The 23270-nt window shown below is 42.1% G+C and overlaps 1 protein-coding gene across 3 annotated transcripts in view; it reads right to left on the reverse strand.

The window, feature by feature from the left end:
* The window catches only part of ANXA6 (annexin A6), a 158212-nt gene that overhangs the window by 6555 nt on the left and 128387 nt on the right, over positions 1-23270 (reverse strand). For all 3 annotated transcript variants that reach the window (XM_089682788.1, XM_089682790.1, XM_089682789.1), the window contains 7 exons: positions 23030-23109; positions 20168-20221; positions 15591-15608; positions 13628-13721; positions 10089-10184; positions 9616-9674; positions 6383-6505 (listed from right to left, as the gene is read on the reverse strand). In XM_089682788.1, the coding sequence (XP_089538914.1) occupies positions 6383-6505; positions 9616-9674; positions 10089-10184; positions 13628-13721; positions 15591-15608; positions 20168-20221; positions 23030-23109 (524 nt within the window). The remainder of the gene's footprint in view (positions 1-6382; positions 6506-9615; positions 9675-10088; positions 10185-13627; positions 13722-15590; positions 15609-20167; positions 20222-23029; positions 23110-23270) is intronic.

Raw genomic sequence — 23270 nt, forward strand, 5'->3', positions numbered from 1 at the left:
TTTCACTTATGTTGAATGATCACGCATTTATTTATTCACATTTATGTGTGTGTGTGTGTATATATATATATATATATATATATATATATATATATATATATATATATATTTATTTTGTGCTACTGAATCACTTTGAGGGTTCTTTTGTTGATAAAACGTACATATTCGCCTGCACACCACGGATCTTGATATGGTCCAAAAAGGTTTTTATTCCAAAAAGATCACATCACAAAGAAAAGTCCAACAACCCCTTCGTCAGGCATGTGATCACACATTGCACTTTTGTTTGTGATGTGATTTTTTTGGAATATGTACGTTTACACTGGAAAGCACAGTGAACTCTTATAAAAAACATGCTATTCTATGAAGTTCATTGAACTCCTAAGGTTTTAAGAATGTACACGTAAATGTAAATGTAGTCGTATTAGTGCACTTGCAACAACAGTTGAGTGCTGATACTTTTTTATTCCACTAAGTTAATTGGTATTGAAAATGTAATTGTTAGTGGAAATAAATATCGTGGACAGTACTCAACTGTGTTATAAAAATGTAAATACTGAAATAAAGTATGAGTGAAAACAGTACCAAAAAAAAAATAAAATAAAATACACAAATCAAGCTGCTAAACCTCACCCTCTACTAGAAATATTAATGAAAATCAAAGTGAAAAGGTTGTACTAATTAAATAAACATTTTTTTTGTGACAGTGAGGCATCAACCAAAAAATTGTGCAAATATTCATAGAAAATATATGAATTCTCAAAACCACAAAATATTCAATAAATGATTAAAAAAATGTCACCCAGAGCCAACACGCGATTTGCTAGTTTATAATTTTACTAGCAGTTTGTTCTGGTGAGTTCACTCAATTCTATTGGTGATGGATTCTTCCACAATTGGTGGTGGATATTCAACATTATGAAGCTTTTGAATTGAAAAATATTAGATGCTTTTTTTTAATCATTTATTGAATATTTTGTGGTTTTGGGAATTTATATGTTTTCTATGAATATTTGCACAATTTATTTGGTTGATGCATCACTGTCACAAAAAAATGTTTGTTTAATTAGCGCTACCTTTTCACTTTGATTTTCATAAAAACGTAAATAAATACTTCCTGGATAACCTATCCATTATGAAGAGAACATGCAAGATTATTTAAATTTTAGAGAAAAAAAAAAACTCTACAGCTTTAGGTACATCAGTTACCTACGTAATGAAGCATGTCTGACATTGTGCACACAGTTCGATTATGGAGACGGTTTCACTGCAGGGGTGCCTGTCCTCTTCTTGGCTTTGAACTTCCAGAGCTGCAATGATTAACAGCTTTGGGACTTCAGACAGAACAACAGTACAGATGTTCAGATGGGGACATACCCTCTTCTTCCTCCTCCTTCATTGAGAAAAGTTCTTTCACTGATTACACTGCTTGCAACACAATCTGTGAATGGAGGAAAGTCCTAACAGTCACAGGATTCTCTCCCCCATCCACATATTGTTACACAAGAAAGAACTTTTCTCAGTGGAGGAGGCAGAAAGGGGGAGGACGTGTCCTCATCTGACCATCTGTACTGCTGTTCTGTCTGAAGACCCAAAGCTGTTAACCATTGCAGTACCAAAAGTTCAAAGAGAAAGAAGAGGACAGGCATCCCTGCAGTGAAGATTTCTCCAGGATACAGCTGCCTGCACAGCACGGGACATATTCCATTACAGCTAAGTGATGTAACTAAAGATGTAGGTATTTTTTTAAAGCTAAATCTCACCTATAAAAAAGGCAATGTAGACGGGTATGACAACGTGCCACATGTAGGAGACCTTAGCCATCAATCATAAATAACTTATCTGATTACAGCAAGATGGAAATGAGCAATTATGACGTGCTGCACTTTGCGCATCATATTTGCGCTTTGTGCTGCTCTAATGGAATGGACCTACAGTGTGTGGCGAGGGTCACAGGCTTCTGACACTGATGGAGGCTGCAGAATGAAACAAAGGCAGGCAAGATATACAGGCTGCTGGAGAGGTGAGCATACCACCTTTTTTCTTATAGGGAGCTGGTATTTGGATTCATTTAGGGCAAAGAACGTCTGTTTAAAGTAAACCTGCTGCTTGGCCCTGCAGGGACACAGTGCTGATTTGCTTTACATTTCACACTTATAACACAATTTATGGTAATTGACTGAAAAATAAGTTTAATGTCTGCCTCCTTACTCTAAAGCAATATGGATACCGCAGCATGACTGGATAGCCGTCATTTAAGAAAATATTCTAAAGAACATTTTAAGGCTCCATGTACACGCGACATTTGGAAAACACTTCTGAACGATGGAAACTGATTGCTGGAAACCGTAGGTTAAAAAATGTCTGTTTAGCCGCGTTTGCATACCGCGTTTATAACGTTTGAGCGTTTAGAAGAGTTTTTTAAAGATAACCTCTGGAGACCTTCCAAAATGCCCAGAATGTACTGATAAACAGTAAAAAATTTACTATTTCAGACATTTTGAGAGAAAGAGAGCAGAAGCAGAGAGAGCAGTATTTGTTGAGATTAGCTGTCTTTTTTTGTGGTGTTTGGATGTGTTCCAGCCAGGGGCAGACTGACAACTCATGGGGCCCCCGGGCAATAGGGGATCATGGGGCCTCTGTGTCCTTGCCCAAACTCAAAAAAGCCTATGAAAAAGTTACCAGGAGCATCTCATGGGGCCCCCTACTGACCCCAGGCCCTCGGGCAGTGCCCAAGTTTCCAAATGGTCAGTCTGCCCCTGGTTCCAGCTCATTTCTGTGCAGACATTATTGCAGCAGTGTCTAATATATTTTCTTTCATGCGAAACCTCAGAGTATGGTGTACCAGGTCCATTTGAGTACCAGGAAAACGCTTTGCATGCATTTTTCATGATGATAAAAGGCTCTGAACAGCATCTGGAAATGGAAGAGTTAAAAAAAGTTCCAAACGCTTATAAATGCAGTTAGCCGCGTTTACACTCGTTTACAAGCGTTTGGAACATTGATAAAATCTACTCCTGAATGCAAGTTCGGTACGTTCAAAAAAACGACTGTAAACTCAACTGCCTGTAAACGACATAGTGTACATGGACACATAGGAAAACATTAGGGAGAGTTCAGGGGCTGCTGAAAAAAATGCAGAAAAGCTCCTGAACGTGAGTTTATCAGCTGCAATGTACATGGAGCCTAAGAGTGTATCCAGGAAAAAAAAATTTTAGTTTATGAGGATAAATGGTTGTTCAAAAATGGTTTTCAGTAAGTTTCCAGAAACATAGAATGTAACACAATACAGCCGGACAGCAGAAACTAGTCCTATGAGATCAGTAGGCGGTTCTGGAATTTGGGGTCTTTCCTGCATGGGGTTTTCCATAAAACAATAAATCTGCAGTTCAAGTCTAAGATGCTATATTTTGACCATAGTGATCAATTGATGGCAAGGTCGGTATAAGGGATTTTTGCAAGACTAGGGGGAATTCCAAAATAATGTGATAACAGTGCAAGAACAGCGGAAACGTGTCTCATATTGCAGTGCAGCTTCTACAAAACCAAATATATATTATATGAGATACACATCAGACAATTCTACAGTTCTAATCATTGCAATGTTATTATTGCAGACTTAAAGCTCAATTAGGCCGTTCTTTTTCTGTAATGTAATATGGCCGTATAAACACTGTTTTTTTTATTTTTTGCATTAACTAGTATGCTGAAGGCTTTGTTAAAATAACTTGTGATGGCAAAACTCTGGAGACCTGGATCACTGCTCATAGAGAGCAGAGGGGTCCAAAATTCCAATGGTCCATCGTGCCCCCTGCACAGAGTTCCAATGAAAAATGCTGCTCAGGGAATGTGCAAATGCATTAAATCACAGACAAAATGCACAACAGCTGCATTTCTGTGGAATTACCAATCATTTCAATTGACCTTTTAATATATGTATAGAGAAATGTTCCTATTTTTTAAAAACATGATAAGCTGCAATGTACATGGTGGACAGATGTGACCTAGCCCCATAGTAGTGAATGGGAATTCTACCTTAAATGGATTGTCCCCAGGGGCAGACTGACCATTTAGGCACTCGGGCACTGCCCAAGGGCCCGGGGTCAGAAGGGAGCCCCATGAGATGCCCCTGGTACCTTTCACAGGCTTTTTTAGGTGCGGTTTGAGTGTGGGCGAGGACACAGGGACCCCATGATCCCCAATTGCCCGGGGGGCCCCATGAGTTGTCAGTCCGCCCGATTGTCCCCACACTAATGTTACTGGCCATGCGCTAGTAGAATTTGGTTCGAAAAGTTTTCAGAACGTTTGATAATCTGGTGGTTCGTGGGGTCAAATCAACATTTGTTTTCAACCGTAGTGATGAGTAAATTCAAAGGAGCAGCATGGAAATGTTTTCATGAACCAGCAAATTTCTAACAGTGTATGTGATTTTCATTCATACTATTCATACCAGAATCAAATTTTAAAAGCAAATGAAATTTTGAAGTACTTTCTATTGACATTCATCAAGTCTCTTGGCATTATCGAATGTACTACCAGTGTATGACCGTCTTAGTAGTATTGATAGTCCTGATGGATCTTACACTGAATGTAACCTCTGATTATTTTATATCATATGATCAGTTTAAATTGTCCAGCTTTGTTAACGTTTTATTTTATTAATTTATGAATGAATGTTGAGCTGAAGATCTTTGTTGATGCTGAACTCTGAGCAGATACAAAAGACAATAATGCAGCTCTGTAGTCATAATTACATGTTTTTTAGCAGTGACTGTAAGAGCCTGAATCTACTTGGTATCAACCTCTTGCAGTCCCTGTGAGAGCAAGAAGCAGCACAAGGAGCCAAATAATGTGCTGATTAGGAGCATGCTGATAGGAGGAGAGAGCAAAATGACAGACACTTGAGCTCATTACTGTGCTGGGTGCTCTTCACTGCTCAATCACATACTAGGTCATTGATGGCCAGGACTCAGAGAAAGTGGGTTGAATGATTGCTGGCTGTTTTATAGCCCAGAAGACTGTGGACATCTGTTAAAAGAAAAGAAGTAATGCAGGAGAAAGCTCTGGATTCAGGGCCCTTTAAAACTATTGCATTGCGCATACGTGCCTTGTGGTGCTATTCCTTTTGAACACAACCCAGTGTACCTTCACAATACAGCTGCACAGTACATTGCAAGCAGGGGCAGTGTTTCCATTAGACAAACTAGGCGGCCGCCTAGGGCACACTGCCACCTAGTGGTGCCTGGGTACAGCACAGGCCTGCACTCTCTCTGTGTGGGACGCCCTGACATCCTAAGTGATCCTCCAGCTCAGAGGAGTGGTGGCAGAGGGGAGGAAGGAAGGACAGAGGAAGATTCTGGGTGTCTGGGGTTGGTGTAGCAGCCTAGCTTCAGCTCCTTCTAGTGTTCCTCTCAGACGCAGTCCCTTACTGCAAGTCAGCTGGCGGGTGCTGATCACTGTGGACTTCCAGCCCTTCTCTTCCCATTCATCAGCGGAGGCAGAGCTGTGCCTGTGGAGCAAGGTAATGTCTGACTCTGATGTCTCGTGTGTGTGAGTGTGACCTGGCCGGACATCCATCACATGTGCAATGTGTCAATGTGTGTGTGTGACATCACGGTCCCACAGCCTGCTCTTCTAGTACCTGCTGGGCCTGCTGATCTGTGTCAGTGTTGGTGGTGGTGGTGTGTTGTGTCGGATCTGTCATTGTGGGGGATTATCTTCCCCTCCCCCCCATTGCCTAGGGAATTCCAGCCTAGGATCTGTCAGTGTGGATCCATCATCCTCCACTCACTGCAACTGTCACCCTGCCACTGCCAGCCACAGATACAGTCCGTCCGTGACACTGATTTTTGTCTTTAATATTAGTGCTGGTGGCATCTTATGGCACTTATTTTTGCAAACTAAAAGAAATTTAGCAGTTTCATGTTTTGCGGATTTAATATTTTCTACGGTTTTTAAAAAATTGTATTTATTTTTTTAAATTTTGTATTTATTTATTTTTATAGGGGGGAACCCAAGTAGCTGGTCTTGCCTAGGGTGCAAAACAGCCTAGCAGTGGCCCTGACTGCAAGCATCTGTCAGACAGGTTCAGAGCATTTCATTTTGATTGTCACGCAGCAACACGATTATAATCAGGTCAGTTAGGATCAGGGGCGGACTGACCATTTCGAAACTCGGCACTGCCCGGGGGCCTGGGATCAGTAGGGGGCCCCATGAGATGCCCCTGGTACCTTTTTCATAGGCTTTTTTGAGTTTGGGCAAGAACACAGGGGCCCCATGATCCCCTATTGCCCGGGGGCCCCATGAGTTGTCAGTCTGCCCCTGGTTAGGATCACATAACAAACAAAGATCAGATGTCAGTCTACCCTTGTCTGTTAATTACCTCAATACAATGGTGCAGGGACTTCTCATAAGCATCCTTAAACTCTTTGCGAATGTTAAACAGGTCAGTTTCACTTCTGGATATCAGGATTCTGGTCAGCGCCCGTTCATCTGTCCCCGCCCCCTGTAGAGAGAACAAGAGTAAGCACACAAGTAAGCATTCACAGGTGGGAAAAAACAGAGGTCCCATGTGTGTCTGTTAACTAAATATGTTTATATTATCTCTATACCCATTGGGGTTGATTTACTGAAGGAGCAGAGGTCACTATCAACCGAGGCTGTTCCTTTAGTAGATGGAGGGGCATTCTGTCTGCTCAAGTTTTGATAAATGCACACCAGTGTATATACCAAACAGCAATTAATGTAATGTAAACAATTAGGAAAAGTTAAACGCATTAAAGTGGTAGTAAAAGTCGATAAGAAAAAAAAAATCCCCTGAAAAGGTAAAGGCATCGCATATTAGCACATTATGCAAAACCTACCTGAAAGCAAAGCCCTCCAGTGGCGTGCTGTCACCACTGTAAAGGCTTCCACCTTCACCCGGTCTTCCTTCCGAGTTCACGAGCTCCGGTCATTAACTGACTGAGCCACAATGATGTCACTTCTGCATATGTGAACGGGATTCTCGAGACGTGGCACAGTGCTCTGAAGGAACGGCATGGGTATGCCTTTCCTTCAGAGCGCATGAGCCAGCTGTGAAAGAAAACAGATTATCTTCTGAACGGTCCACATTTATGAGATATTCATTTTACCTACAGGTAAGCGTTATTATAAGCTTATCTGTAGGCAGAAATTAACAAACTGGCCACTTTAAGTGGCCACTACCACTTTAAGGCAAAATACAAGCGCCCAATCAAAATGTGCCTTTTGTTGGTTTAACAACAGTAATCCAAAGTCAGGGATGACTCACCAGAGCTAGTGAAGGTGTGCTTTAAGTTTATAGATTATTAAATTGATATTTTTATATCTGTCTTTTTACCAAATGTCTAATACAAGGGATTATTAGAGCAGTATAGGCTAGCTAAAGAGTAGTAGATGCTCGTATTTTGTCTAGTTTGTCTGAATGAAAAACTCTGCCTTTGACTGTAGGTGTGTAAATATCATCTTGAGCTACTGAACTCTGTGTACAACAGTATTTTTACAACAGGATGAAAGCAGAGAAACATTAAAAGCTTCACCTTTACCTGAATAAAAAACAATGTTTTTTCATTTAGTTTAGACCAGGGGTCTCCAAACTTTCTAAACAAAGGGCCAGTTTACGGTCCTTCAGACTTTAGGGGGGCTATTGGGAGTTGAAATTGTCCTGGTGCCTGTGGGAATAAACAATGCATTTTTGGTATTAAGGGGAGGAATAGTGCCCCATTGCTGGTGTCAGTGGGAGGAATAGTGCCCTGTGGTTGGTGTCAGTGGGAGAAAAAGGGCCCCATTGTTGGTGTCATTGTAGGTAAGTATGCATCTGTAGGGACGGAGGAGTGGGTTACTTTAGGTCAGTGCAAAGGGGCATACAGAATACGTGCATTTTGCTGCAGCAGTGCAGTATTGTCGCTGCGTCATGCAACAGGAAACTGCATTAAGTGTACTTCACTGGCAGGATCTATGGGTCACTGTGGGACTTTGCAGGAGAACAAAGCAAAAACTAAGTGCAGTTGCAATTTGAGTTTAATTCCGCAGCACCTATTTCTTAACTAGAGGCCATAGTTCTACTTTAAAGAATCAGTTCTTCCAAAACAGATATTTCTGACTCTGGTCGGGGCTAGAAAACAAAACCACCTGACAGTTTCTTATATGTTTTAGAGTTTCTGGGTCTTTGCAGCTGCTAAGGCCATGTTAGATTTGTTATTTAATTGATTTTATGGAGAATGCAGCAAGAAGGGCTACAATAGACACAGGAATCAAAAACGTCTAAGTGGACAGGAACAGAATCAAGGACTATGGCAGGGCAATGACACTGTTGAAGGATATAGGCACTGAAGTCAGAGGCTGACTTTGACTACCAGGCGCCACCAATAATTAAATGATCTCACTTAGATGGACTGGCCCTTAAGCCTCATGCACACAAGGCGTTTTGGCAGCCACTTTTAGGGGTGTCAGGCTTACCTACAGGTAAGTGTTATTATAAGCTTACCCGTAGCAGATATTATGCCCCATTGTAGTTTTTTTGCTGCTTCCATACAGCCCTTCATATTATCATATGTGTCCATTTTTTACATTTTTAGAAGCTTTTAGTAGCAGTAGCATTCACCAGCAGGAAAAGAAAACCCAGGGCCAGTGCGTCCAGGAGCAGCAGCGTTTTGGCAGGAAAAATGCTTGATGCCTCTAAACGTGGCTACATGCGGCTAAATGCTAGGCATGTTTAGCATTTGAGCGTTCATTCATTTCAATGGCCAGAATAAATTATTATTCTGGCCATTTAAATTAATTTACGCCCATTCGCTTGACACTGCTAAAAGCGCCTAAATGCTTGTAAAAGCGTTAGATACTTTTACAAGTGTCAGGCGTTTTTCTGCAAAAATGCTGCTGCAAGGAGGACAGCTTCTAGGAGAGTTTTTTCAACATCCAGTGTGCATGAGACCTTTAAAAACAGGCAGTGGCGTCCCTAGGGGGGTGCAGGCCGCACCGGGTGACACCATCACAGGGGGTGCAGGAGCAGGATGCCAGCAAAGCTTCTGGGCTCTGTGAAGGTCCTGGCCAGTTATTGGGGTGATCCCGGATTCCCGGCACGGTGACAGCTGGTCCCGCGGATCACTATGGGTTGCAAGATCAGTTAACTCCATATAGGTTCAACCTATACGGGGTTAACTGATCTTGCAATCCATAGTAATCCGTGGGATCAGCTTCAGCGGTTTGCAGCCTGTAAGGGGTTAACTGTCGGAGATCGGCTTCTTCGGCCTGAAACCGGTACATGCACAGTTGCTTCAGGAGATACATATCTTCATGAGATACTCGTTTTACCACTACACTGACACCGCTCCTTCCTCTCTGGAGGGGTGACACCACGTGTTACCGCATCGTGTGACACCAACCCTAGGGACGCCTCTGAAAACATGGATGGGAAGGAAGAAGGTAAGTTAACCTTAAATTTAGGCTACACACAGGACAGACGGAGAGGGAGGATGGTAGTTTAAACTAACATTTGTGGTGTTAAAGGCTGAGAGACATTACAGATGAGGGGACAATGACAGGTACTTTGGTCGCTTGGTTTGGAGGTTGTAGGTATTCCATGGTAATTCCTACCTTCATAGCCTTATAGAGGCGCTCTGCAAAAAAGCCGGGTTTATTCTTCACACTCCGTACTGGTAAGAGAAAAGAGAAAAGTAATGGTAGATAAAGTTTAAGAGTTTGTTTCTTGGATAAGATATTAAAAACAGAACCCACAGCAATTCACACAACAAATACCACACTGCAAAAACACTGAAGGAAACTCAGCAACTTACTCCAAGTCTACAGATATATTTTACAAAATGTAACAGGTGAAAAGTACCCACTAAACCATTTTACCTACTAGCTTACTATAATTGACCAATATAGATAACTAAGGGAAACTATAATGGTTTTAGGATCACAGACTGTTTATTGCGGGAACAGACAGGAATACAAACTGACAGGTGTTCTAATGCCTCGAATACCAAAACTAAAAAAAAGTTTTGCCTTTAGTTATACTTTATGGCAGACATCTCATTGTAATGCATCGTGTTGCCAATACTCACCAATAGCTACAAAGGCATCTTTGACGTCACCTGACATTTCTTTCTTTATGGTATGCTCAACATCATGGTTGGACTGCTTGATAAACTCCTGGAAGACTGTAGTAGAAAGACAGGGGTTAGTGGAAAAGACACCGACCAGCAGCACCTAAAACCAGAAACAGTTAAAGAGATCCTGCCACCTCAATACACGAGTTGCAGGTAATAGCACAGAACATTTGTAATTGCTTCCTTTCCATAACTATGTTTATATTCACTTGTAAATTTGCCTTTTAACTTTACCGCTTCAGAAATTTCCCTAGCACAGCCCTTCCCTCTTTGCTTCATATAGACCTCTCCTCTTCTGGGAGTGTCTAATTACTCTCTGTGCTGGCCCAGCTCCTCCACCCCCCTCCCTCACTCCATAACTGTGAGGTAGCTGCCAGGAAGGAGCATGAAATGACTATGTCCTGCAGGGCTTATTAGCTTAATCTCTAGATCTGAACTCTAGGTCCATGACGTGGTTTTTAGTGATGTCTGTAACAGTTTGTTTTAGTGATCACTGAAGAAAGTTATACAATGTAACATTGTTGCAGCTGTTACTTTGCAGGCTTTTCTTGTGATCTGCTTGGCAACTTATTTTGCATAGAGTACAGACAGCATACAAAAAAAAGATTTTTGTAAAATAACATTCTCTCCTATTTACCGCCCAAACACTTACCTGAGTCCCTCAATCCTTCGCTGTCCCATCTGCATCTCCTTCACTCTCCTCTCACAGGAGACTCATTGGCTCCTGCTGCTGTCAGTCAAATCCTGTGCGGAGGGAATGGGGGCTGAGCCGCGGTGTGTGTGTATTGATGCACATAGCCTGGCTCGGGAGCCTGCACTGTGCCCTCCTAGCACATGGCTTGCTATGGGAACATATGCAGGAGGAAAGGAGAGCATTGGCGGGGGACTCCAGAAGGGGAGGTAAGGGGCCACTCTGTGCAATACCATTGCACAGAGCAGGTAAGTATATCATGTATATCAGGGGTAGGCAACCTTAAAGTGGAGTTCCAGCTGAAAAAAATAAATAAAAAGCTGCTACAAAAACTCTAGCTACTGACTTTTAAAGTACAAACACTTACCTGTCCCTCGGTCCACTGGTTTCACCGGACGTGTTCTCTCCCTGGTGCCGGCATCTTCAGTGTGGGCACCCAGCTGTGACAGTTTGCGGCTTCATAGCCAGGTGCCCACTGTGCATGCGTGAGTAGTGCTGTGCTTTGTGAATGGCCCCGTAGTCTTCTGGGACCTGTCATGTGACCCAGAAGACTACAGAGAGAAAGAAGGAGAGGACAACTTTGCAGCGGAAGTGGGAGCTGGTACCTGTCAAATTCAGGTACCCGCTCCTCAAATGTGCCAATCCTTAATGGGGAGCGGGGGACAGAGGCTTAAAGCGGAACTTCCCCTTTTGGGTGGAGCTGTGCTTTAAAGCGGTGGAGATCTACCTGACCGTGGGAGAAGTCAAAGATCACCGGGCACAGTGTCACCTCCTCACACCCAATTTAAAACTCTAATTGCCATACCACAGTGTTGCAATTGCATGCATTGTACGGCAATCAAGAGTTTAAATTGGGTGGTGAGGAGGCAACATGTCAAACACACTCAGATCACTTTTCCTGATGCACTTGTGAATGAGCCCTTAGCTGCATTCTTCATGTTGCTCCTGCTGCCACATCAGGAATTAAACCCTCTGTTGGTTTTGGTGGGTGCTACCGCCTGCCAATCATGACCCATTCAAGAAAATGGGTGCCACTCTGCAAGTGCCCCACAACTGCATGCTTCTGCAGGGTCCGAGGGGTTATAGCAGGTGTGAGAAAGCAACACAACGCTGCTTGCTTTAACCCCTTGTTTGCTGTACTGTACAAGGTTGCAGGGCACTTGCAGAGCGGCCTCATTTATTTGAATGGGTCATGCTTGACAGGTGCTACAACCACTAACCCTGACAGGGCATTTAAGTTATGGTGCGGCTGCGACATGTGTACACCTCTGGCCACTACAGCTAAAGGGGGTGCGGTTGGGGAAGGAGGTGGTAAAAACACGAGTTAACTATGGGGTTTTACCACCCCCCAAACTGCAAATATAAATGAACCCCTACTGTTCTGAACCGCCTAAATGGCTGCTTTCACACTGATGTGCTGCAGTTTACCTGCATTGCGGGTCCAGCACTGTACATCTGCGACTTTCCTGGGTTATCTGTGCTTTGCCATAGACTTCAATTACATCCTACAGCTGTGGTGCACTTTCTGAAAGTGCACCAAAACTCCTAGATGCATTAAGGTGAAAAACCTTTACACTTTAGGATCACCTTAATGCAGCTGTGTATTACTTTAAAATAATGAAGTATATTTTATGTACAACTAGATAGGTGCCTGACCCAATCTTGTCATCAATCTCCCTTTACTTTCTGTACAAAAGGGTTCATACTGGGAGAGAGAGGGGCAGCACCAGGTGCCAATCAGGCTTGGCTGCATGCACATCTGCTTACAGGAAACATGCTGACAGGAGGAGAAAGCTGAGTTGATTAGGTATCATCTAGTCAACAAGCTCCAATTCAGCAAGTGACACCACTGTATTCTGTAACTATAACAGAAAATGGTGTCACCTACCTGACTGTGCTATCTGGCAGAGGTGTATGAACTGAAAAGATGATGTGCAGAAATCCGAATCCTTTAATAGATACACGAGTTTATATACGTGTAATTCAACTGTTCATGTAACTGTTTGCCTGAAGTTCACCTTTAGGCTCCATGTACACGGGACACTTCTGAATGATGGAAACTGACTGCTGGAAAACGTAGGTTAAAAAAAGTCTGTTTAGCCGTGTTTGCATACTGCGTTTATGAGCGTTTGCATTTAGAAGCGTTTTTAAAGATAACCTCAGGAGACCTTCCAAAATGCCCAGAATGTACTGAAAAACAGTAAACAATTTACTATTTCAGACATTTTGAGAGAAATAGAGAGAGCAGAAGCAGAGAGAGCAGTATTTGTTTAGATTAGCTGTCTTTTTTTTTTTTTTGTGATGTTTGTATGTGTTGCAGCTCATTTCTGTGCAGAAATTATTGCAGCAGTGCTTAACATTTTCTTTCATGCGAAACCTCAAAGTATTGTGTACCAGGTCCATTTGTGTACCGGGAGAACGCTTTGTATGCATTTTTCATGATGAATAAAGGCTCTGGATAGCATCTGGAAATGGAAGAGTTGAAAAAATTTTCCACATGCAAACGCTTAGAAACGCAGTTAGCTGCGGTTGAAACGCTGATAAAATCTACTCCTGAACGCAAGTTTGGTGCGTTAAAAAAAAACGACTGTAAACTCAACTGCCTGTAAACAACATAGTGTACATGGACACATAGGAAAACATTAGGGTGAGTTCAGGGGCTGCTGAAAAAAATGCAGAAAAGCTCCTAAACGTGAGATTATCAGCTGCAGTGTACATGAAGCCTTACGATGAAGGTGGAAATTCAGCAAAGGAAACTGGAGCCAGTTTTTTGCATCAGACAAGAAGCTGGGTCAACGCTCACCTCTTCTTAGATGTGGGTAGCTGCGAGTACACAGAATGGTCATAAAACGGGTTTCTAAGGAGGAAGAGTCACCAGATCCTGAATCTGCCACTTCCTGCAAGGTCAAGCATCAAGCCACAAACGACAGAAAGAGAGAGACACACATAGGAGGGTCAGTATAATGGCAAATGTTATACCAGCAATTGTAATGTGAACATTTTGGTTAAATAAGGGACAAAAAGTGACAGAGATATGATAATTATACAAAAGTCATTCTTTGAAGCCAACCTGTTGCTTTGCTCTGCATGGAAAGAAATATAAAGACTGACCTAAAGTAAGAATAAAGATCTTCCCTAAAATCTTAGTCTCCTGGCTGTCATGTTAATGCTTTGGTTTTCATACTTTCTAAGTCACTAATCCCATATATAGAAACACCAGATTCAGTCTTGTTTCAACATTCCTTTGCTGCATGTTTGTTCAAGATCTGCAATTCAGAAGTTTTGAATGTGAACTATATTAAGACTTGGAGTGCCACTCAGAGGGTCCCTCTGGTCCTTAGAGATAGGGGTGTCGGCATGGACATACACTCATCCAGCAGTGATATATTCTTGTGTGAGAAAACAGCCGCACTCCCAATCCAACCAAAATGTGAGTATCAGTGTGAAATTGCCTCAGACAGCTCTCCTTTGCAGGCCACGGGTTGATGCATTTCACCGTGGTGAAATGCGTCAGTGGGCATGGCCTGTGAAGGAGAGCTGTCTGAGGGAATTTCACACTGATACTCACTTTCCGGTTGGACTGAGGGCGAGACTGTTTTCTCACACAAGAATATATCACAGTCAGAAGTATTGAAGCTAAACAACCATATGAGAATTTTCAGAGAGAGAGGACAACAGAGGCACATTTAAAGAGGGACCATTGTTTCTTCCTTGAAAGAGGCACTTTTAAGAGATACTGTCACTTTCCCCAATCAGGGCAGGGTGATAGTGTCTCTACAAAGACCCCTCTGTCCACTGATACTCATCTCTCCAACAATCCCACAATGCTTCTTCCTCTATCCCAGCTGGCAATAATAGCTGGTGCTACCAGGTATGAAGGAGCATATCAACTCCACTCAAGCAACAGTGTTTGGACCAAGTGGCAAATATCTAGCCATCACTTGATTGAATGAGTGACGTTCCTCTAGGCTCTAACAACAGTAGAAACTGGGCATTTTGGTGTCAACTGCTGCAAAGAAAGGTGAGAGATCAATGAAGAGGTGCAGATCAGTGGGTCATTGTGGTGGGAAGGTAGACCTTCCCACCACAGTGGCTCAGTAGACCTTTTCACAGACTCTACCTTTGACCTGAATGGGCAAGATTACATTGTCTCTATAATAATATAGCAGCCCTCTTTAGTAACATGATCACAGTAACAAGAATCAAGGCCGTCAGACGTTAATAATGGCTATGGCTAAGGCCTGATGGCTAAAACATGTTGCCTTTTATACAACTGTTAAACATGTTTTTGCAATAAAGGATAACTATTGTTGGATGCCATTCCAAGTGACAACTTTTCCTCTTGTGATTCGAGTTACCTAGAGGCATTGGCAGCCAGTGAGTCTGAGCACCGGGCAGGAGCTTGGATATGGGAAAGAGGAAGCGCTACCTGTATTCATATGATCACAATAAAACCTGGCTTTGGGTTGGGTTGCAGGAACAAGCGGTTTATAGGTTGAAGGCCACTGGCGTTCATTGACAGTAGGAACCCAAAAGCATCATAACACTTGTCTCCCTCACCACTATTTATTATTTATGTGTATGATGGGGTATCATACTCTATTTAAGCTTTACATCAATCATCCCAGAAAATATTTGCTGTTTCCTACTCGCTAAATCAACAGGTAGAAGAACAGATATTTTTTTCTCATTTTACAATAACTTAATCAACAAGAATGTAATTGCCACACAAAAGACAGAAAGGAAGAGATTTGATTATTACTCACCAGGACTGAAGCAATAATCTATGGACAAGAGAAAGAATGTAAATTAAGGCATGCTTAGGTGCAGGAATAAGATTTTAACTCTAGGAGAGGACAAGAACTCAGTAGAACTCATGTTTAAGAACATTCTAAAGTTAGCATGTAAAGGACTTAAAGAGCACCTGCCATTTTGTAGCAACAATATACTACATATGAGATAAGTATACCTTTATTTGTTTTCTATTGTCAATGTTTTGGTGAACTTTGGACTCATTGGACTGATTGTTTGCTATCAGTTACTGCATTTAAAGCTGAACTCTGGGGAAAAAAATGATTTGCACATTTGCTACGTAAAAATAAATTCCTCTTAATGATCGGTGTCCCATTGGTAGATGCTGTTGCGTCTTTCATTCATTCAGACATCATTGTTACAGTCTTACAGTCCCAGCAAGCAATAGGAGACAGTGAAAGATAGTGATTTGCTCGCACTTCACCTCATCCATTCACAAAATGTCTTGGAGTTTCTGGGAGAAGAGGGGTGGATGAATGTTACAATCTCCAATTGTACAATCACAGAACACCTTATATTCTGTGAAACAAAATGCAAGATGTTTTGTGAATTGAGGGAAGATTAAGTGCAAATGACACATAGTCCTTCACTATATGCACTGTACTAGAAGCATAAGTTTCAGGGCTGGAAGTTTGGCTGTTACAGCAGTGTTGGGATGATGTGTTCATTTTTATCTAACACAGCAGCATCCACCAATCAGCCACTTATCATTAGGTTTCATTCATTTTTACACAGCAAATGTACAAAAATAGTTTTTCCCATAGTTCAGCTTTTAGGATAGGGAATTAGGGATAGAAACTACAGCCCTGGCCAAACGTTTTGAGAATGACACAAATATTAATTTACCTGCAAGGAAACACGTGTAGTCATCATTGCTTTGCACAAAAAGATTCACAGGCAAGGATATTGCTGCTACTAATATTGCACCTAAATCAACCATTTATTGGACCTTCAAGAACCTAAAAGGAGAGAGGTTTAATTGTTGTGAAGAACGCTTCAGAACGCCTAAGAAAGTCCACCAAGTTCTAGGACTGTCTCCTAAAGTTGATTCAGCTGTGGGATCGGGGCACCACCAGTGCAGAGCTTGCTCAGGAATGGCAGCAGGCAGGTGTGAGTGCATCTGCACACACAGTGAGGCAAAGACGTTTCAAGGATGGCCTGGTGTCAAGAAGGGCAGCAAAGAAGCCACTTCTCTCCAGGAAAAACATCAGGGACAGACTGATATTCTGCAAAAGGTACAGGGATTGGACTGCTTAGGACTGGGGTAAAGTAATTTTCTTTGATGAATCCCATTTCCGATTGTTTGGGGCATTTGGAAGAAACCTTGTCCGGAGAAGAAAAGGTTAGTGCTACAATCAGTCCTGTGTCATACCAGCAGTAAAGCATCCTGAGACCATTCCAGTGTGGGGTTGCTTCTCAGCCAAGGGAGTGGGCTCACTCACAGTTTTGCCTAAGAACACAGCCATGAATAAAGAATGGTACAAAAACATCCTCCAAAAGCAGCTTCTCCCAACCATCCAAGAACAGTTTCGTGATGAACAATGCCTTTCCAGCATCATGGAGCACCTTGCCAGAAGGCAAAAGTGATAACTAAGTGGCTTGGGGAACGAAACATCAAAATTTTGGGTCCATGGCCAGAAAACTCCCCAGACCTTAATTCCATTGAGAACTTGTGATCAAACCTCAAGAAACAGGTGAACAAAAAAAACTCCACAAATTCTGACAAACACCAAGCATTGATTATTCATGAATGGGCTGCCATCAGTCAGGATGTGGACCAGAAGTTAATTGACAGCATGCCAGGGCAAATTGTAGAGGTCTTGAAAAAGAAGGGTCAACACTGCAAATAATGACTCTTTGCATAAACGTAATATAATTGTCAATAAAAGCCTTTGTCACTTATGAAATGCTTGTAATTATACTTCAGTCTACCATAGTAACAAAGTGATCTAAAAACACTGAAGCAGCAGACTTTGTGGAATTAACATTTGTGTAATTCTCAAAACTTTTGGCCAGGGCTGTATTTACTGAACCAAAAAAGTCCAAATGTGCCAATCTGTTCCTTCTACTGTAAATAATATCAGGAAGAGATGGGGCCTCTTCACACCAAAATGCATTGCACTGAAGTGCACGCTGTGGTGTGCTGCGTTCGGCAGCTCCTTCTAAATAAAGAGGTTGTAGTAACACAGTTCCACATATGAAAAAAAAAATATTTGTTTTGTGCTGTGCAGCACACAGGCATTTGGAGATGCATTAGAATGCCACACATTACTGAAGTGTGATTGGTGTGAATGGGCCCTTAGTTTTCCTGCACCTGACTCAAGCCTGAGTCAAGGTAAGTCATATCCTATTTTGTGTTGATACCCTTGCAAACAGTATCACCTAGAGGTCAGTTAAAACCCTGATTTGTAGTGTGACAGTTATTAATTACTATATTCACTAAAGAGGACACATTCCACCACATTTATTTTACATGGCATACACTAAGTGAGATATACACTGATCAGCAAAACATTATGACAACCTACAGGTAAGGTGAATAACATTGATAATCTCAGTATGATGGCATCTAAAAGTAGATGGGATATATCAGGTAGCAAGTGAAACTGTTGTCCCTGAAGTTGATGTGTAGTAAGCAGAATAAATGGGCAAGCGACTTGCCTTTGAGTGACTTTGACAAGGGTCAAACTGTAATAGCTAGATGACTGTGTCAAAGCAACTCCAAAACTGTAGCTCTTGTGGTATGTTCTCAGTCTGCAGTGGCCAGGACCTACCTAAAAGTGGTCCAAGGAAGGAAAACCGATAACATGGTCAGGTGTGGCCAAGGCTCATTAATGCATGTGGGGAACGAAGGCTGGCCCATGTAGTCTAACCCAACAGAACAGCTACTATAGCTCAAATTGCTGAAAATGTTAATGCTGTTTCCATATAGGACTGCTGACCTGTATCCACAGCCAAAAGCTCCTACAATGGGTCTATAATGGGCATGTGAGCATTAGAACTGAACCACGGAGTAATGGAAGAAGGTGGCCTGGTCTGACAAATTCAGGAATGGTTTCAGGAATACAAAGATGATTGCAAAGTGTTGACTTGGCCTCCACATTCTCCAAATCTCAATCCAATAGAACATCTGTGGGATGTGCTGGAAAATCAAGTCCGATCCATTGAGGCCCCACCTCGCAACTTGCAGGACTAAAAGGATAAATTCACCTTTCGTAAAATGTTACATGTTCCACTGGGGGGGACCATGTAACATGTTTCTACTCCTGGAGCTGCTGCCTCTAGTGACAGAAAGCAGGGGATCTTCTTCCACCATGCAGGGCTCTGCCTGTCCAGCCACGTCAATCATTCACAGAGTTCTGTGAATGGGAAACTACAAGGACCGACAGCCATTGCGGAAACTACAAGGACCGACAGCCATTGCGGAAACTACAAGGACCGACAGCCATTGCGGAAACTACAAGGACCGACAGCCATTGCGGAAACTACAAGGACCGACAGCCATTGCGGAAACTACAAGGACCGACAGCCATTGCGGAAACTACAAGGACCGACAGCCATTGCGGAAACTACAAGGACCGACAGCCATTGCGGAAACTACAAGGACCGACAGCCATTGCGGAAACTACAAGGACCGACAGCCATTGCGGAAACTACAAGGACCGACAGCCATTGCGGAAACTACAAGGACCGACAGCCATTGCGGAAACTACAAGGACCGACAGCCATTGCGGAAACTACAAGGACCGACAGCCATTGCGGAAACTACAAGGACCGACAGCCATTGCGGAAACTACAAGGACCGACAGCCATTGCGGAAACTACAAGGACCGACAGCCATTGCGGAAACTACAAGGACCGACAGCCATTGCGGAAACTACAAGGACCGACAGCCATTGCGGAAACTACAAGGACCGACAGCCATTGCAGAAACTACAAGGACCGACAGCCATTGTAGAAACTACAAGGACCGACAGCCATTGTAGAAACTACAAGGACCGACAGCCATTGTAGAAACTACAAGCACCGACAGCCATTGAAGAAACTACAAGTACCGGCGGAAATTGTAAAAACTAAAAGTACCGACAGCCATTGTCTTTTCCTGTCAGTGGGTATCTGCTTGCCAGTATGAGGTACAAGCAGACAGATACACTGCCAAGTCTGCAGGAGTCCTGCATGGCACCTGCGATCTCCTGATCGAGGGTGCAATGCTTTATAGGCCCCAAGTAAAAAATAATAAATTATTGCATTTATTCTTTTTTTTTTAAAGGTGAACTTATCCTTTAAGGATCCGCTATTGATGACTTGGTGCCAGATACCACAGCACACCTTCAGAGGTCTAGTGGAGTCCATGTCTCAGTGAGGTATGGTGGGTGTTCATAGTAATATAATTGATCAGAGTATATAAAAATGCATTTAAAATTATTTTGATTTTTGTACTGAAGAGAAGGTTGAAGTAATGCACACCATTGCTTCTGTCCTGTTGACTAAGAAAATCATGAATTAAACTTTGAAAACAGTTGATATTTACCTTAGCATCATCTACGGCTTTGTCAGTGTCTTCACCACCCTCCTCACGGTTTGCCTAACGAGACAAAAACACACAATACTTACTAGGGCTTATTAACATGATCATTTGGGCAGAATATATTAATCCGCTGTTAGCTTTCCTTCCATGTTGTTAGATGTAAGGTCCTATATCTGTTTATATCTAAACTCTAACTTTCACAAAGACCAAATAATACGCACTGATGTGTTATTTTTACCAAATAAATGTAGCGGTATACATTTTGGTCAAAATTTATGAAGAAAAATTACTTATTTGCTAAATGATATAACAAAAAGTAAGAAAAAAATATTTGTTTCAAAATTTTCTATCATTTTTTTATAGCGCAAAAAAAAAAAAAATCCCAGTGGTGATTAAATACCACCAAAAGAAAGCTCTATTTGTGTGGAAAAAAAAAGCATAAAAATGTCATATAGGTACAGTGTTGCATGGCTGAGTAATTGTCATTCAAAGTGCGGCAGTGCTGAAAATTGGACAGGCCAGGAAGAGTGTGAAAGTGCCCGGTACTGAAGTGGTTAAAAGTCCGTTTTATTTAAAAGGCTGCAAATCAAACACACAGAACAAAACAGAAAAGAAGTCCAGGCACTAAATAAACAGCACAGATTCCTCTCTGACAGGTGAAGGGTTTCTCCCAGTCACTAACAACAACAAAAACACACAGTGATTTCCACGTGTAGGTCTCTCAGGTTTAGCGTCCATAGCCTAGATTCACAGTGCGATTGCCTGAAATCATATTGCATGGGTGCAAAAACCCAAGCGATCTTACTCCGGTGCAGCCAAAAAAAGGGTCTGGAACCATTTTGGTGCAAATGCAGTGCAATTTGAGCCATTGTATGGCAATCACAGAACTATATGTGAATTGCACAGGAATGGGGTGCGATTCTTATGCGAATCACATGAGGTGTGAGTGTGAACCAGGTCTGAGTCCCAGGCCAGAGCAACCTCTTGCTCCAGTCCTTCTTTATTTATCCCACCAGTTGCTGGTCACAAGTGGGAAGCAAAACCCGGCATAGATCCTACACTGCAAAGATGGCCGGGAAAACCCGGACTGGGCACCATCTTAGTTTCCTACATACAGTGCCACATTTTGTATTTTTTCCACATTTTGTCATGTTACAACCAAAAAACGTAAATGTATTTTTTTGGGATTTAATGTGATACACCAACACATAGTGGCACATAATTGAGAAGTGGAAGGAAAATGATAAATGGTTTTCATAATTTTTTTTACAAACAAATATCTGAAAAGTGTGGCCTGCATTTGTATTCAGCTCCCTTTACTCTGATACCTCTAACTAAAATCTAAAAAATATCCCAACATCTCATGGAGCACTGTTCAATCCATCATCAGAAAATGGAAAGAGTATGGCACAACTGCGAACCTACAAAGACATGGCCATCCATCAGAACTGACAGGCCGGGCAAGGAGAGCATTAATCAGAGATGCAGCCAAGAGGCCCATTGTAACTCTGGAGGAGCTGTAAAGATCCATAGCTCAAGTGGGAGAATTTGTCCACAGGACAACTATTAGTTGTGCACTCCACAAATCTGGCCTTTATGGAAGAGTGGTAAGAAGAAAGCCATAAGAAGTCCCATTTGCAGTTTGCGAGAAGCCATGTGGGGGACACAGCAGACATGTAGAAGAAGGTGCGCTGGTCAGATGAGACCAAAGTTTAATTTTTTTACCTAAAAGTAAAACGCTATGTGTGGCGGAAAACGAACACTGCACATCACCCTGAACACACCATCCCCACTGTGAAACATGGTGGTGGCAGCATCATGTTGTGGGCATGCTTTTCTTCAGCAGGGACAGGGAAGTTAATCAGAGTTGATGGGAAGATGGATGGAGCCAAATACAGGGCAATCGTAGAGGAAAACCTGTTAGACTCTGCAAAAGACGAGACTGGGGTGGAGGTTCACCTTCCAGCAGGACAATGACCCTAAACATACAGCCAGATCTACAATGGAATGGTTTAGATCAAAGCGTATCCATGTGTTAGAATGGCCCAGTCAAAGTCCAGACCTAAATCTAATTGAGAATCTGTGGCAAGACTTGAAAATTGTTGTTCACAGATACTCTCCATCCAATCTGACAGAACTTCTTTTGCAAAGAAGAATGGACAAAACTGTCCCTCCCTAGATGTGCAAAGCTGGTAAAGACATCCCCAAAAAGACTTGCAGCTAGAATTGCAGCAAAAGGTGGTTCTACAAAGTACTGACTCTGGGGGACTGAATACAAATACACGCCACACTTTTCAGATATTTATTTGTAAACAAATGTTGAAAACCATTTCTCATTTTCCTTCCACTTCACAATTATCTGCCACTTTGTGCTAGTCTATTACATAAAATCAACATAAAATACATTTCCTTTTTTGGTTGTAACATGACAAAATGTGGAAAATTTCAAGGGGTATGAATACTTTTTCAAGGACGTTTTGAGTGAATAAAATTATGGTATTTTGGAAAATATTAGAACTCATATTTTGTACTTGTCTTACCAGTCCTGAAGTTTTGTCGCCATAAGTAACCACTGTGCCCAGCTTTTGGGCTTTCTTGTTGGCTCTGCTAAATTGTTCTGGTTACGGTGACAACACCTAATTGCGGTGGAGGTGCACTGGTACACTAATATATCTCTAAATCAACCCCGAGTGTCTTTTTCAGTAAGATTGTATGAAAGCATGCGAGGTGATACATAGCATCCCTCAATCACCTTCGCCTTTCAGTATGTCACAACACACACACTGTATGCTATATATATACTGTATGTATACTCAAGATCTCCAAAAATATGGCTATGCTGTACCCAGTAATTAAGTAACCAACCGAAGCTAATGAAACGAGGATCCTCTTCAAGTGTCCAGATGTGTCGGAGCTTATAGCATCTTCCAGTGACTGGTGGAAAGCTGGGTGAAGACAGAATATGAAAACGTTAAATATGCTAGAAATTCGAACACCACTTGGCTGTACTTGGCCAACTAAAAATATCCACACAGTATGTTAACAAAATGTTATGAATCAGACTTCTACCATGTCAAGATGTATACTTATTTTATAGGCAGGTCTT

Source organism: Staurois parvus, unplaced genomic scaffold (genome assembly GCF_062004578.1).
Source record: "Staurois parvus isolate SC_StPar_1 unplaced genomic scaffold, SC_StPar_1.0 ptg000298l, whole genome shotgun sequence".
Lineage (NCBI taxonomy): Eukaryota > Metazoa > Chordata > Amphibia > Anura > Ranidae > Staurois > Staurois parvus.